The 16,272-nt window shown below is 43.6% G+C and overlaps 3 protein-coding genes across 3 annotated transcripts; all 3 read left to right on the top strand.

Moving 5' to 3' along the window:
- Positions 1-470: 470 nt before the first annotated feature.
- Positions 471-878, top strand: LOC147490743 (uncharacterized). Its single transcript, XM_086565513.1, has one exon. The coding sequence runs from the start codon at positions 471-473 to the stop codon at positions 876-878; it is 408 nt and encodes a 135-aa protein (XP_086421639.1).
- Positions 879-1,256: 378 nt separating this feature from the next.
- LOC147490742 (uncharacterized) lies at positions 1,257-2,003 on the top strand. Its single transcript, XM_086565511.1, has one exon. The coding sequence runs from the start codon at positions 1,257-1,259 to the stop codon at positions 2,001-2,003; it is 747 nt and encodes a 248-aa protein (XP_086421637.1).
- Positions 2,004-10,895: 8,892 nt separating this feature from the next.
- LOC147490741 (uncharacterized) lies at positions 10,896-14,030 on the top strand. The gene is made up of 2 exons (XM_086565507.1): positions 10,896-12,063; positions 13,330-14,030. The coding sequence occupies exons 1-2, from the start codon at positions 10,896-10,898 to the stop codon at positions 14,028-14,030; spliced, it is 1,869 nt and encodes a 622-aa protein (XP_086421633.1).
- The last annotated feature ends 2,242 nt before the right edge of the window (positions 14,031-16,272 follow it).

The raw sequence follows: 16,272 nt of genomic DNA, 5'->3' as shown, positions 1-16,272 counted from the left end.
CCAGGAGTGTGGAAATGGAAGGGATGGAGGAGTTGGAAGAGGAAGTTCCCGAGGTTGCGGGGGAAGCAACCAGGCTGTTACAGGAAGAGATAGGAAGGTTGAGAAATGAGAATGAGAGTCTGAGGAGAGAAAGGGAATCCACACAGGGGGAGGAGGAGATAAGGGAGCCAGAAAATAGTGAAGTAGAAGGCCAGCATGAGGAAGTGCGTCATAAACCACAAGGCGATACGGGGGAAGGCATTACCATGGAGATGGTCCAAGCGATGATCGAGAAAGACAGAGAAATGAATCGGGTGGCGGAGAGGGAAAGTCAAGTGGTGGTGAAGAAGGTGGTGGCTTGACTCAATCAGAATCCGCTAGCCGATGCAGTCTGGAACGCCGAGGTGCCCAAGCGATTCGCGCAACCAAGATTCGAGAGATACGACGGGAAGGGGGATCCTGCGGACCACTTACACCATTTCAGGCAACAGATGTCGTTGTGGCAAGAGATTAAATATGATGGGCTCCGTTGCATGATGTTTCCCGCCAGTTTGAAGGGTGGAGCGTCAGACTGGTATTATAGGTTGGCATCGCGGAGTATAACCAAGTTCGAGGAGTTGGAGCAAGCATTTGTAGACCATTTTATCCATCAGAAACGAAGGGTAGTGGATATTGCAGATCTATTTAACGTCAAACAGAAATCCGGCGAGACACTCAGGGAATTCTTATGTAGATTCAAGGAGGAGACACTAAGGGTGGAAAGTCTGGACGAGCACACCGCAGTCATTGCTTTCCAAAGATGGATCAAGCCGGAACCGAGTCCACGAATCTGTATCCAAAATCGAGGTTACAACGTTGCATGCGCTGTATCCGAAAGTGGAGAAGTACATCCGCTATGAGGATATGTTGCAGAGAAATGCTAAGGAGCCGAGGAAGTCAGAGAAGTCAATACAGAGTGTAGAACAGGAAGACCGGAAAGACAAAGGAAAGGCTGCGATAAGAGAAGGGGGGCCTATAGAGAGGCGGCCCGCAAATCGGAGAGAGACAGAGATCAAGTTAGGAGGGAGATCCGCGAACGAAAATCATATCGCGATGTAGAGTCCACACCGTTGAACAAACCATTGGACGAAATCTTGCCATTGATTAAAGGGATGCAGCATTATGAAGGTCCGCGAAGCATACACAGGGAGATAGAAGATAAACCATTTTGTGCTTACCACCAGATCCGAAATCATACTACAAATGAGTGTTTCACACTGCGATGGTTGATAGAAAGAATGGTAGAGAAAGGATTGTTAAGGGAATTTATCAAGGAGATACACCCAGTGGATAGAGCACCAGCTGTGGCCAGAATATTAGGAACAATCAATGTCATATATAGTGGGGAGACAATGGGGAGGAATGCACACAGGGATAAGGTGCGGAGAACTGCCAGCTTACAGCAGATAAATGAGGTTTCGTGTGTTCCGCGACCAGTGCCAGGGAATGCCCTAGGCGATGGAAGGATAGAGTTCACCCCGAAGGATCTGGAAGCAGTAACCGCGCCTCACACGGATGCATTGGTGATTACGGTAGCAGTGGGTAATTATATGGTGAAGAGGGTTTTGATAGATTGTGGGAGTTTAGTAGATTTGCTATTTAAAGGCGCAATGGAGGAAATGTGCATTGAACAAAGGCAGATGAAGCCCCCAAGAACAAATTTGTTTGGATTTAATGGCAGCCGAACCGAGCCCATGGGGGAATTATTATTACCAGTAACGGCGGGACTGGTGACGGTATTCACTCGTTTCATGATAGTGGACGCCGCTTCACAGTATAATGCAATTTTGGGGAGAAGATGGATCCACGAAATGAAAGCGATTCCATCCACATACTACCAGGTGATCCGCTTTCCGACTAACGGGGGAATGTATGAAATAAGAGGGGATCAGGTCGCCGCTCAAAATATTCACCAGGTGGTGGTTAAAGAATTGACCGCGCGACCGGAGAAAGAAAGTGAGGGGAAAGCGAGTCCCCAAAGATAGCAATTACAGCATCGCGATGGCTAAGGGAGATGGGTCTGTGGGACAAAAGACCTTGGACGAAGACCGCGGACCGTGAATCAAAGGTGAGGGGAAGAGGAGAAACTGGTGTCTGTTGGGGCCGAGTGGCCAGAGAGTTGGAAGGCAAAGTTAATTGAGTTGTTAACAGAGAACAGCGATGTTTTTGCGTGGTCGATTGAGGACTTAATTGGATTGGATCCCGAGTTTGCGTGTCACAGGCTACACATGAGAGAAGAGGCCAAACTCGTCCGACAAAAAATGAGAGGAATAAGACCGCAGTATGCAGAAGGGATAAGAGAGGAAGTGCAAAGATTGAAAGCTGCAGGAATCATCCGAGAGTGTCAGTTTACCGAATGGCTCTCAAACATCGTCGCGGTACCCAAGAAAAATGGGAAGGTAAGAATGTGTGTTGATTTTACTGATGTCAACCAAAGCCAGCGTTGCGAAAAGATCATTATCCTATGCCGCGGATAGACGAACTGGTGGACCGAACGGCCGAGTTTAAATTTTTCTCATTCATGGACGCCTCCATGGGGTACAACCAGGTGGTAATGTATGGCCCAGACCAGGTGAAGACCGCGTTCATTGTCGAGGGAGGAATGTATTGTTACACTAGAATGCCTTTCGGACTGAAGAATGCAGGGGTAACTTTTCAAAGGATAGGGGAGAAGATGTTTGAATGCAAAATCCGGAGAAGTATGGAAATATACATAGATGATATGGTAAAGAAGAGCATGTCTGAGGAGGAACATCTGGGGGGATTGAAAGAAACCTTCGCGATATTGCGAAAATATAGGCTGAGGTTGAACCCTGAGAAGTGCACATTTGGGGTGACTTCTGGAAAGTTTTTGGGATATATTGTCACATACCGCGGAATAGAAGCTAACCCGGACCAGATCAGAGCGTTGGTGGAAATGCAATCACCCCAAAATGTGAAGGAGGTTCAAATGCTTGCGGGAAGAATTGCGGCCCTCAATCGGTTAATTTCCAAGTCGTCAGACAAGTGTAGACCATTGTACCGACTCTTGAGAAAAACAACTGACTTTCAGTGGACCGAGGCATGTGAACGAGCTTTCCAAGAGTTGAAGATTTATTTGGGAAAGGCTCCTATTTTGTCGCGACCGGGGCAAGGGGAAAAGCTGTATTTGTACTTGGGGGTGTCAGAATATGCTATTAGTTCTATGTTAATAAGCTAGGGTGGTGGACAAGGCAGAGAGGCCGGTGTATTTCCAAAGCAAAACAATGTTAGATGCAGAGACCAGATACAGCAAAGTTGAGAAATTTGCATTGGCCTTGGTGTTTTATGCGTTAAAATTGAAGCCTTACTTCGATGCTCATTCTGTGGTTATGGTGACTAACTTGCCTCTCAAACAGGCGTTAAAGGCGGACAAATCAGGGAGAATGCTGAAATGGGCCGTGCTGTTGAGTGCATATGACATTGAATTCCAAATCCGGACAGCGGAAAAAGCACAAGCTATGGCAGAGTTTTTGGCAGAGTTCCCCGCCGAAGACCCAACTTGGGGGGACAATATGATCATGGAGCAGGAGGGTGATATCAAGCAGGATGTGTTAGACCCATAGGACATGAGAAATGGATGGAGGGTATTCACATATGGGTCCGCAACGGACACAGGAAACGGGATTGGAGTGGTGGTAGTCACCCCGGAGAATAATCGACTTGAATTATCGATGAAATTGGGCTTCGCGGCTTCAAACAATGAATCAGAGTATGAAGCGGTGATAGCTGGGCTTGATTTGGCCACGGATCTGGGAGTGAAGGAGCTGACGGTATATTCCGATTCCAACTTGGTAATTTGTCAGATGAATGGAGAATTCACTGGCCGATGTCCCAGGATGGCAAAGTACCTGGAGGTATTACAAAGGAAAGCGAGTGAGTTTGGCAAAATCCGGTTCGCTCATTTAGGACGCGGTGAAAATAGACATGCTGACGCATTGGCATATGTAGCCGCGGTGCTTCCTGGGTCCGAGGGCAGATCAATTGAGGTCAGGGTGTTAAGCAAGCCGAGTACCTCCGTGAATGCCGAGGTAGGAATAACCATGAAGGAAGAGCCAGGGTGGATAGAGCCCATAAAAAATTTCTTATTGGGGAGAGAGATCGAGGATAGACGAGAGCGAAGGAGAATGGAGCATGTATCCCAAAGATACATTTTAATGGAAGGAGACCTATACAGACGGAATGTCAGCGGACCGTTGTTGAGATGTTTAGATTCGCGTCAGGCGAAAGAGATCTTGGAAGAAGTTCATGAGGGGGACTGTGGGAGCCATTCGGCAGGAAGAACGACGGCGCATCGGGTGTTGTCCCAGGGGTATTTTTGGCCACACCTGAAGAGAGAAGCGACCGAATATGCTAAGAGGTGCGAGAAATGCCAGAGATTTGCACCACTGATACATGCACCCGCTGAACCTTTGCACAAGGTATATAGTCCTTGGCCATTCGCGATGTGGGAACTAGATATTGTAGGACTGCTACCGATGGCCAGTGGTAAACGAAGGTATATGCTAGCAGCGACTGATTATTTTACCAAGTGGGTAGAGGGTGTGGCACTCCAACAGATCAAGGAGGAACAGGTGAAGAAATTCCTATGGGAAAATATAATATGCCGGTTCGGGTTGCCACACACCATAATTGCCGATAATGGGACTCAGTTTACGGGGGGGAAGGTGCGAGAATTCCTCCAAGCGTTCAAGGTAAAACAAGGATTCGCGGCTCCTTATAACCCAGAAGGGAATGGGCAAGCAGAATCCTCCAACAAGACAATCATGGATAATCTGAAGAAAAAACTGGAGGATAAAAAGGGTTCATGGGCGGACGAGTTAAATCATGTGCTGTGGGCATATCGAACTACACCGCGAACGTCCACTCAGGAGTCGCCATTTGCCATGGCATATGGGGTAGAAGCAGTGATTCCAGTAGAGATGGTGGCAGCTACAACCCGGACAAGAGCGGTGGAGGAGGGATCAATGATATGGTAATCGACCGCGGATTTGAATCTCAGGGAGGAGAGGAGAGACACAGCCCGCATCCGATTGGAGGAATATCATAGAAGATTGCAAAGACAATATGCCAAGAGAGTGAGGCCTTGACAGTTTCAAATGGGGGATCGTGTTTTGAGGAGAGTGACACCGTCGACTAGAAAGGAGGTGGACGGAAAGTTAGGGCCTAACTGGGAGGGACCCTATACCGTGGCAGAAAAGGGGAGCGCAGGAACATATCGGCTGCAGACACTTCAGGGAAAGGATGTCGCGAGGCCTTGGAACATCAGAATGTTAAAAAGTTTCCATGAGTGACAACATGTAATGTGTGGGAATCAATGGCCAAGGTAGCGGCCTCTAGTGATGTAGCGACATTTTATTATAATGTTTAGAGTATAAAATTTATCAATGAATAGAGTATCATTTTGCCTATTTGTTTGCTGCGTTGTTAATTGCAAGGGTGTAGAGAAATTGCCCATGGATGATGAGGTCCCACTTTAATCAGCAAATTGAGTTGCCTTCGTGCGGTTTCATGGGATGACAGAGATATAGCGGGGGGAGTTCCTTCAGCGGTTTCCTGAGGTCCAAATCTGACTTGGAGGCAAATTGAGTTGCCCTCAATCAGGAGCCCATCTGGGATAGCGGGGGGGGCGGAGCCATCGCGACAATGAGAGGTCCAAATCTGACTTGGGGGCAAATTGAGTTGCCCTCAATCAGGAGCCCATCTGAGATAGCGGGGGACCCCTTTGGCGGACAACGAGGTTCGTATCCAACATGGGGGCAAACTGAGCTGCCCCCAAGGATCTTCATGTAACAAGAGTTTAAGTTAGGGCAATTGAAGCGAGTGGTGAAAACAGTTGTATTGTATGGTTCAAACACAGTGCCACGAAATAAAAAGAAGAAACTACCGCGGCCGGATGGTTAAAATGAAAACATAAGTGTGAGCCACGATCACCCGTAAAATCTGGGACATAAAGTACATACAAAATGAGTGAGAACAAAATATGGATAGGGCTAAGCAAACACAAAGAAACAATCTCTAGTTTAATGTTCAGCAGCAGCGTCTTGTAAAGTGGGATTCCCAGCTACGTCTTTATGAGGAGAACCTTCAGATATTACCACCACAGCGTCTTAAGCCCAAGGAGCCGGTGTTGAGATCACCCACCCCCGCGAAGAGGCCATTGAAGGACCAACCTCTGGAACCGGGGCCGAAGAGGGCGAGGGGAGGAGTCTCCCAGCAGCAGTGAGATTGTCGAGCTGACGCTGCAACTCTCTGGCTATCTTCTTTTCAGCCAAAACACGGAACGATCGGGGCGAACCTTCAGGCGATTGCTCCGTTTTGCTTTGCTTGGCCCGCCTGCTGTGGGCTCTTCTTCGCCCTCCATCTTGGCCCGCAGCTCAGATAGTTGTTGATTGAAGGCCTCCTCCGCGACCTGCTGAAGCTTATGGGATTTAAGAGCGGCGAGGCGAGCATTATCGTGATCTTTCTCCAGACGCTCATATCGGATTTTCCAGCCTTCGGGCCCATGAATTTCCTGCTTCACTGCCTCCAGAGTTTCCAGGGTACTGGTGAGACCGCGGATGACGTAGCCTACATCCAGGCTCAGCTGTACACAAAGGAGACGTTAAGTATCTTATCCACAAAAAATACCAAAATAATATGGGACTAAGACATACCTTCTCCCAGCCTGTATAGATGGCAGCGCGGTGGGCAGCGAAGGTCCCAGAGTCGCCATAGGCTTGGTCACGAGGTAGATGGGGGCTGAAGAACAGAGTGGCAGCGGCCGCTAACGTTATCCGAGAGAGAAGAAGCAGTGGGTGACCGCCCGATCCCTAGCTTTGAATTCAGGGCAAACCTCGAGCGGCCCAGGGCGGTTCTTTGCACGGACGACAAGTAGAAGCCGAGGGCCGCGGCAATACTTGGTGGGTGCGGAGCACAGCGGCAGAGGAGGTTCCCGCCATTCTGCTTCTCTTGGCTGGCGGGCTCTTGGCCGCGGAATCAGATTCGCCCTCTTCTTCACACGTCCCACAATTTCAACTTGGTGGCATCCATAGTCCGGGCGGTTGGGGAGTATGACCGGCTTTTGAAAAATCGTCCTCCCAATCAGCGATGGAAGAGTAAAGGGCCGGGCACCGTGGGTCTTTGTTTGGAAAGGTTTGAGGGCGTTGAGGTTGTTGGCGGCGCGCGGCCGTTTTGGCGGCTTGCCTTGGAATGGGAAATCTTCTTGGTATATCCCCTCTTCTTAAATTTGGGGGGGGGGGGGGGGGGAAGCTTTAGGCAACCTTTCTTTGGGAGGAGGTAGACGGTAGAATGGGCCTTGGTACTTGCCGAAGTCTTTTAGAGACGGGTCCAGAAGAAGAGGAGTGCCTTTCTCCGGATCGATACCTAGAACTTCACACTGATCACTTCCCAGGTCGCAAAGATTCTGGAAGATGGCGGAATTGACACCGAGATATAGCTGGGAGTGTGAGTCTAGTCTCCAACCTGTGCCCATGCAAAGAACATTGGGGTGAGCGATGGGAATACGTAAAAAGAAAACATAGGCGGGCGGTCCATACTTACCGCTCGAGAGAAAATGTAAATGTCTCGAGATACTTGATTGGGAAGGTCACGACGAGAAGCTCCCGGACACATACAGCGGATAGTGGTGCCACACTTTGTCGGAAGAAGTGATGTTGAGAACAAAGGACTTCTTTCGCGGACGACTACAGAAGGATTGGTAGCCTATACTACCGAATTTGGTACTCTTCTTTAGGTAATAGTGGGAGATCATGTCGCGGAGTTGGATGGTTGGGGAGTTGGTTTTATTATAGAAATTGGCGGCGTACATAACACGCCATAAGTTTCCAATACCCTGACACGGTGGGATATTGAAATGGTTGCAAACTTCTACGTCTAATAGGGAGAGAGGAAACCGAAGACCGACGACCACTATTTGCCCTACGGTAGCGACAAGAGTGCCTGGCCGAGGTTTGACCAAGTGTGGGAAGTGAGTAATCCTGGGCACATGCTCCAAAATCACATCGTCTGGGATACCATAAGCCGCCTTGACCGCAGCCAAGTTGGGTCGGCGGTAGTGTGAAGGGGGCGGAGGGAGTTTGAACGATCTCCCAGACGTGGAAGGGATAGCGATTGGGGAGTCTGAATCTGAGGCAGCGGACTCAGATCTCACAACAACAGGGCTACTGGATCTGGAGGAAGGAGAACTAGATCTAACGGATCTGGCGGCGGAGGTGTTTGCCGACTCAGAAGCCGACATGATGCAAATTACACTAGTCGTAGAAGGGAAAAGATGAAAGGACTAAGCTACGCAAATGGAAGAATCCACAAAGCACTAGAGAACAACCAAACCAATGGTATAATAAAAGTTCGAAAGATAAAGGAAAGAAGAAACGAACCTGATTTATGAGGCAGCAGCGAGCAAAGAGATTCGTAAGAATCGAATCGGGAGCAAAGGCAGTGGAGATTCACCGAGAGGAAGAAGGAAGATAGGAAAGCCAGGCGATCCCAAAATGAAAAACAGAGTGAGATGGCATTGAGAGGTTTAAGTGAGAAGAAACAAAAGGGAGTGAGAGAGAAAAGGAAGGGTTTGAGAGAGAAAAGGAAGTGTTTGAACGAGTTTCGAAGCGGCAGGGGTAAAGCAGTAATTTCCAGAATACAAAAACCGAAGAATCAGAAGGAGGGGCCAGCAGGGGGTGACACGTGGAGGGGCTAAGAACGAGGCGACAGGTTCCGCACGCTATCATAATTGCTAGAGGCGTGCGAGGCACGCGAGGGGTTTAGAGCTCTCAAATCAAAGTCAGGAGAACACGTGGCCCTAAAGAAAGGACCCAACACTGGCTAACCGGACCCCTTCATCTAGGCTTGGTGATGGGCTCTAGGACAGGTACCAGAGATCCGCGGCTTCAGTTGGCATAAAGTATCTCGGACCCCGAACTAAGGGTCCGAGGACAGAGAGGGGGCATCTGTATCAACCTATTATATGACTACTAAGACGACTGGTGTGTTCGGGGCTGGGGCAACATAACGGAAGAAGACGAATGAGCACGGGGTATAGTCCGCGAATAATGTGAAGGCTGCGGACTCTGGAAGTGCGAGGAGATCAGTGGAGTTACTATGATTTGAGGGAGATGTTGGATAGGGAAAGAAAGAGCTGGAGCACAGTAGCCAAGACATGATCTTTGAGGAGACAGGGGGACGGTTCCAGGACGTGGGGCATGTAAGGAGATCATGGAAACAGAAGAACGGTTAGAGAAGATGGGAGCGGTTAAAGAAAGAGGGCGGTTAGGAAGTATATAAAGAGGAGAGATGAGAAAGAGAGAAGAGAAAAGGGAGAAGACGAGAGAAGAGAGAGAGAGGAGTTTATAGGTTGTAATTCTGGACAACACACAATGCGGGGAGAGAGATGGGTGAAGGAGAAAGGTATTTGGGCAAAAAAAAAATTGAGAGAGAAGATGAGGACAAACAGACAGAAACCAACCAAGTTGGTTTTTGTCCGCATAGCCCCCCTTCTGCCAAAATCGTTTGCTCCGCTCACTCGATTATTATTATTTTTAATTATAATAAGTAGTCTTTATTTATAATAAAAGGTGTCATAACACAATCAGCTACATCCAGTAAATGAGATCCTCACAAAAATTACAGGGAGTGAAATGGGGAAAGAACAAACACAGCCTACCCATAATCACTTTGTGCTAGTCTAGCACAAGGTCCTTAAAACGGTAGTTTATCCTCTCACATGATGCGGACATCCAGTACCACAGTAGCTCAATCCTTCACTTCTAAGACAGACTTGTAAACAAAAACTAGCATGTTCCTAAAGATATGGTCATTTCTCTTCTTCCATATAATCCATATATAACTGCGTATGGTAATAACTATTAGGCATGTAAATGATGATATATCGGTGACTCAGTCAACAGCAGAAAAGGAAGACAATCAACAGTCAAAACAGTTATAGTTTAGCAAATGATAGAGTGACAGCTGTACATAGGTTTTATGTTAAAGTAACTGATTATGTTTTATAGTATAAATACACGTAACAAACCAATAATTGAGAGGAATGAAAAACAATATTCATTTGAGTGTAAGAGCATTTGTTTATGGTATCAGAGCTTCTCACCATTCGGTGTTGATCCAAAATCAATTTTGAGGATTCACCTATTTTCATAGAATCATCAAAACAATACTTAGATCTATTACTTCCAAAGATCAAGTCGTCGATTTCTTCAGATTCAAGATTATCAATTGAATTTTTCAATCAAATCTAGGGTTTCAAATGGCAAGAACCAATCAAACAACACAACCATCAATGAGTATCAATCAAATTCCCACTGTGATTTATAACACTCAATCAACTGTGAATACAGTTATACCTGGTTCTGATTCAAGTGTTGTAGCTCAAAATCCAGCAATAACAACAAATTTAAGTGTTGTTGCTCCGATTCCAACATCAAACATCAATTATAATGATTCTACTCAAGTTCCTATGCTCAATGTTATTTCAGCTATGCAAGATCAATCTTCAAATCTCAATTTTAGTGATTCTACTCAAGTTCCTTTGTTCAATGTTAATTCAGTTATGCAAGATCGAAGTTTTTATGGTTTTCAACCAATGATTTCAAGTTTTAATGGAGTTCAATATCAAGTGCCAGTTTTCAGTAATGGTCAATATCAAGGTTTTAATTCTAATGGAGTTCCATAGCAAAGTTCCACTGGTGTTCAACATTAAGGAGTTCCTTTTAAGAATTATTATAACAATGGAGTATTTCAATCTCCATCTCATGGTATTCATGCTCCACTTGGATTCAGTATGCAATTACCCATGGTGGTACCACCTCAGAATTCATCCTACTCGTTTAAGAACGAACATAAGTAACATGGTACCAGTCAAGTTGACTTCAGAAAATTATCTACAGTGGAAACATCTCTTTCAACCAATTTTCAAAACTTATGATTTAGAAGGTTTAATTGAAGGTACTGACTTATGTCCTTCTCAGTTTCTTATTGATAACAATGGTCACTTGACAAATCAGATGAATCCTCAATATGTGGCATGGGTCAAGAAAGATCAAATGTGTTTAATATGGCTTAACGCTACATTGTCTCAAGAACTGCTACCTTATGTTGTTGGATTACCTACTGCTAGAGCTCTTTGGGTTACGCTAGAGAATAGATTGTCTAATATCTCTAGGTCCTATGTCATTCAACTGAAAACTGAACTTCAAGACATTAAGAAAGGAAACATCTCTATGGTTCAATATTTCCACAAGCTTAAGCAAATATTTGACAAGTTAGCAGCTGCTGGAACTGTACTTGATGAAGCTGATATGGTTTTTCACATGTTGCATGGATTACCTACTGAGTATGTTGCATTTAAGACATCAATCAGAGTACGGTCAAAGAATGATCCAGTGAGTGTTGAAGAACTTCATAATCTGGCATTAAGTGAGGAACTGAACATGGAACAAGGACACAGAGAAGTGAATTCAGATCAAGTAAATCAAGCATTTTATGTTGGAACTCAGTCTAGCAGAGGGAACTATAACAACAGAGGAAGAGGGAGTTATAATAATTACAGAGGAAACAACAGAGAAAATTATAGAGGTAGAGGATCATACAACAATTATCAAGGCAACAACAATGCTTCAAGCTCCAATTCTAATTACAATGGCAACACTAGTTCAAACCACAACAACAATATCAACACTCACTCAAGGCCTCAATGTCAGATTTGTGGAAAATTTGGGCATGTTGCTATTGATTGTCACAATCATATGAATCACTCATATGTTGGGAGAATTCCACCTGCAAAGTTAGCAATGTTAGCTAATATGAGTGAATTTACCTCTGATAGTTCCACAAGCTCTAACAACAACAATAATGGCAACTTTAACAACAATACTGGATCTTCAGGATACAATTCAAGTGATTCTCTATGGTATGCTGACACTGGAGCAACTAATCACTTCACATCAGACTTATCCAATCTCTCAGTTCACTCTGACTACAAAAGTTCTGACAAAATTCTAGTGGGCAATGGTCAAGGTTTGTTTATACACCACACTGGTTCCACTTACTTAAAACCTTTCAATTCCAGTCATACATTTAAAATGCAAAATGTTTTACATGTGCCATCCATCACACATAATCTCTTAAGTGTACACAAGTTTGTGTCTGACAATCATTGTATACTAATTTTCTCTCCTACTGGTTGATATGTAAAGGACATTGCCACGGGGAGGATGCTTTTCCAAGGACCAATTGAGCATGGTCTGTATCCTCTCCATCTCACATCTAGTTCATCAAGTCATTCATCCTCTGCATACATTCCTACTGCCCTTTCTGCAATAAAGGTTTCTGCAGCAACATGGCATAAGAGATTAGGTCATCCAGCTCATGCAGTTTTAAATAAACTCATTCAAAATAAGAATGTTGATGTCAAAGGGTCTTCAGTTTGTTCCTTTTGTGAGGACTGTGCTTTAGGCAAAAGCACAAAACTATCATTTTCTTTGTCTATATGTAAGTCTGAAAGTCCTTTACAATTGCTTCATATATACCTTTGGGGTCCATCACCTGTGTATTCTCATACTGGTTTCAGATTTTATGCAAGTATTGTTGATGATTTTTCAAAATATTGTTGGATTTTTCCTTTATCACACGAGTCTGGATTTGACATGGTATTTCAATCATTCAAATCTTTGGTAGAAAATAATTTACATCAGAAAATCAAGTGTATTAGAACAGACGGTGGAGGAGAGTTCATCAGTACACATTTTGAAACGTTTTTATCCAAGTGTGGGATTAAACATCAATTCTCTTGCCCTCATACCCCTTAACAGAATGGGATTGTAGAAAGGAGACATAGACATATTCTAGACATGGCTAGAACACTCACTTCTCAGTCTCATTTACCTTCCAAGTATTGGACTGAACTTTTTGCCACAGCAGTCTATCTCATAAACAGATTACCTTCCACTTCATTACATTATGTGTCTCCTTGGGAAAAGTTATACAATAGTGTACTAAATTATCATACTCTCAAAGCTTTTGGGTGTATGTGTTACCCTTGGCTTCGACCATACACATCCAACAAACTTGAACTCAGATCCAAACCTTGCATTTTTATAGGATAGGATACCCTCTACAAAGACAAAGGGTACAAGTGTCTAGATGAAGTTACAGGAAGAATATATGTATCAAGACATGTTGTCTTCAATGAGATTGAATTTCCCTTCAAAATATCTCCTGCATACTCCACTTCTCTTTAGTCTTTCATTTCTTATGAATTTTGTAACACAAGTATTTTTGAAGAAATTCTTCCTGTCATTCTTGATTCACCTCAGATCATCTCTGAAAATTATAACAAACAATCATCATCTTTATCAAACAAAAATTCAAGGTCACCCATTGTTTCTTCAGAGTCCAGTCATTCTATGACAACAAGATCTAAACATGGTATATTCAAACCTAAGTCACTCATTTCTACTAATCATCCTATTCCCCAAGCTCTGCAAACATCTCTTGATTCTATTTCCACTACTCCAACATGTTACACTCAAGCAGTGAAAGATCCTAATTGGAGACAAGCTATGGCCAGTGAATTCAATGCTCTAATTAAAAATGGTACTTGGCAACTTGTGCCATACTCTTCAGAGTTCAATATTATAGAACACAAGTGGCTGTTCAAGCTGAAACAAAAGTCTGATGAATCTCTAGACAAACACAAGGCTAGGCTAGTGGTAAAGGGCTATCATCAATTAAGTGGATTACATTATCATGAGACTTTCAGCCCAGTTGCAAAGTCTGCAACAATCAAGCTCATTTTATCTCTTGCAATAAACTTCAATTGGGAAATCAAGCAACTTGATGTGTCAAATGCATTTTTGCATGGCCATCTCAAAGAAACAGTGTATATGTCACAGCCACAAGGTTTTATTGATCCACATAAACCTACACATGTGTGTAAATTACTCAAGTCCATCTATGGGTTAAAACAGGCACCTCGAGCCTAGTATGAAGAACTCTATCAAGCTTTACTGTGCTTTGGGTTTGTCACTTCTGAAGCGGATCACTCTCTTTTCATAAAGAAGGATGTCTCTTTTATTACTTACATCCTAGTGTATGTCGATGACATTCTTATCACCGGAAATTCTACCACACAATGTGCAAAGATCATTAAACAACTCAGTTACAGATTTGCTATGAAGGATCTGTTAGAAAAATGATTTGCTCAAATCCATTTAAATATGAATGAGTAGTTTGTCTCCCAAGTTACCCCACTTAAGATGAAATGGGTTTTTTCTTGAAACAGTACGTAATGTGAGAAAAACCTTTTCAACATGATGCATTTGTTTGAAACAGTGCATTATGCGAAAAAGGTGCGACCTTTTCGAAATGTGCACTTTGGTTTGAAACAATTGCATCATGCCGAAAAGGTGCAACCTTTCAAATAGGCAATCGGTTCAAAACATGTTATATGCCGAAATGGTGTGTCTTTTTCAAACATGTGACTTTTCAAAGAGTTGCTTACTTTTTCCCAAGAGTCACCGTGTTCTTTTCAAGAGGCACCACTCACCTATAAATAGTGGATGAATTTGGAGAGAAAATACACCGGATCACACGAGTTCGATCTTTCTCTTCTCCCTCCTCGTTCTTAGTCAAATACTATGTTGTGTTCATCGAGTCTATAGAATTGAAGTGCTAGCTTTCTATGAAGGAAATCCGTTCTATCTTGGGAGATAGTTTCCCATCAACCTTCAAGCACCGTGAGGGGGAAAATCTGTCTTAAGGACATAGTGTATCTACACTAGGCTCGGATTTAATTAAGAAGTACAAGACACTTACAAGACAAAAGATTTGTATAGTTTGGTAATTGGTAAAGAGTAAGTACAATTAAGTTGTATATTCCTAACAACTTAAGACAGATTTTTTTTTTTGAATTAATTTGGTTGAATTAATTTTGGCTATACTTATTGTTTAGTACAAATGCACTAACAATTTTGAAGCAGATTTCATTAATCATTGGTAAATTAAGTTCATTAGTTGAACTAAAAGGTTTGTTTGTTTGTTGATATTAAAGGTTTGTTCATATCAATTTGATTTTCTTGTTTACTTAACAATAAGTATATTTTTGGAATAAGTTTCCTACAAACTTAAGACAGACTTCTTTTTCTTTTTCTTCTTTACCGAACAGAATTTGTTTCTGTTTTCTTTTCTTTTTTGGTTTAAAGGAATAACAAAGTGTAGTTGTATTTCAGAATATGGCAACACCACCGCATTACTCCTAACATTTCTTGCTCCCCATTCTTTCCCTCATGGGGAGAAGCCCGAAAAGTTCAATGGAACCGATTTCAAGCCGGGCAACAAAAGATGATCTTCTATCCGACCACCCTTAACTTGGCAAGGTTTTACGTGGGATAAGGCTCCCGATGTAAGCTCGATGAAACCCGACAAAGGAGAAGGTTTTGGCCAAGGATGCTTGGTTTCATGCTGATTTCTTGTGTAGAAATTATATTCTTAGCGGGTTGGTCGACTCATTATACAATGTGTATAGTGTGTTCAAGACCGCTAAGGAACTTTGGGATTCGTTGGACAAGAAATACAAGAGTGAAGATGCTTTGGCATGAAGAAATTCATAGTTGGCGATTTCTTGATTTCAAAATGACGGATAGTAAGACCGTCCATAAGCCAAGTCCAAGAACTTCAAGTAATCTTCCATGATGTCATTCTTTGAAGGAATGACCCTAGGAGAATCTTTCCAAGTGGCTGCTATGATTGAGAAATTACCACCATCTTGGAAGGATTTTAAGAACTATCTTAAGCATAAACGCAAAGATATGAATCTTGAAGAGCTGATTGTCCGTCTAAGGATAGAAGAAGATAACCGCTTATCTGAGAAGAAGGGCAAGGATCCCATGGTGGCAAAGGCCAATATTGTGGAAGGATCTAGTGCTAAGGGAAAGAGGAAGCGCCAAGACAAAGCTCAAGGCGAAGAGAGTAGTACGCCTACTAAGTTCAAGGGCAAGTGCTACAACTGTGGAAAGGCTAGACATAAGGCAAGTGAATGTCGCAAGCCAAAGAAGTACAAGAAGCAAAAGACTGAAGCAAATGTGACAATGGACACGCTTTCTGATAATGTTAATGACATGAACCTATCTGCTGTGGTTTCTGAATGTCTCATGATTGGAAATGAAATGGGTTTTTTCTTGAAACAGTACGTAATGTGAGAATATCCTGTGATGATACACACAAGTG

This window comes from Coptis chinensis, chromosome 6, assembly GCF_015680905.1.
Source record: "Coptis chinensis isolate HL-2020 chromosome 6, ASM1568090v1, whole genome shotgun sequence".
Taxonomy (NCBI): domain Eukaryota; kingdom Viridiplantae; phylum Streptophyta; class Magnoliopsida; order Ranunculales; family Ranunculaceae; genus Coptis; species Coptis chinensis.
This window is presented reverse-complemented; position numbering and strand designations above follow the sequence as displayed.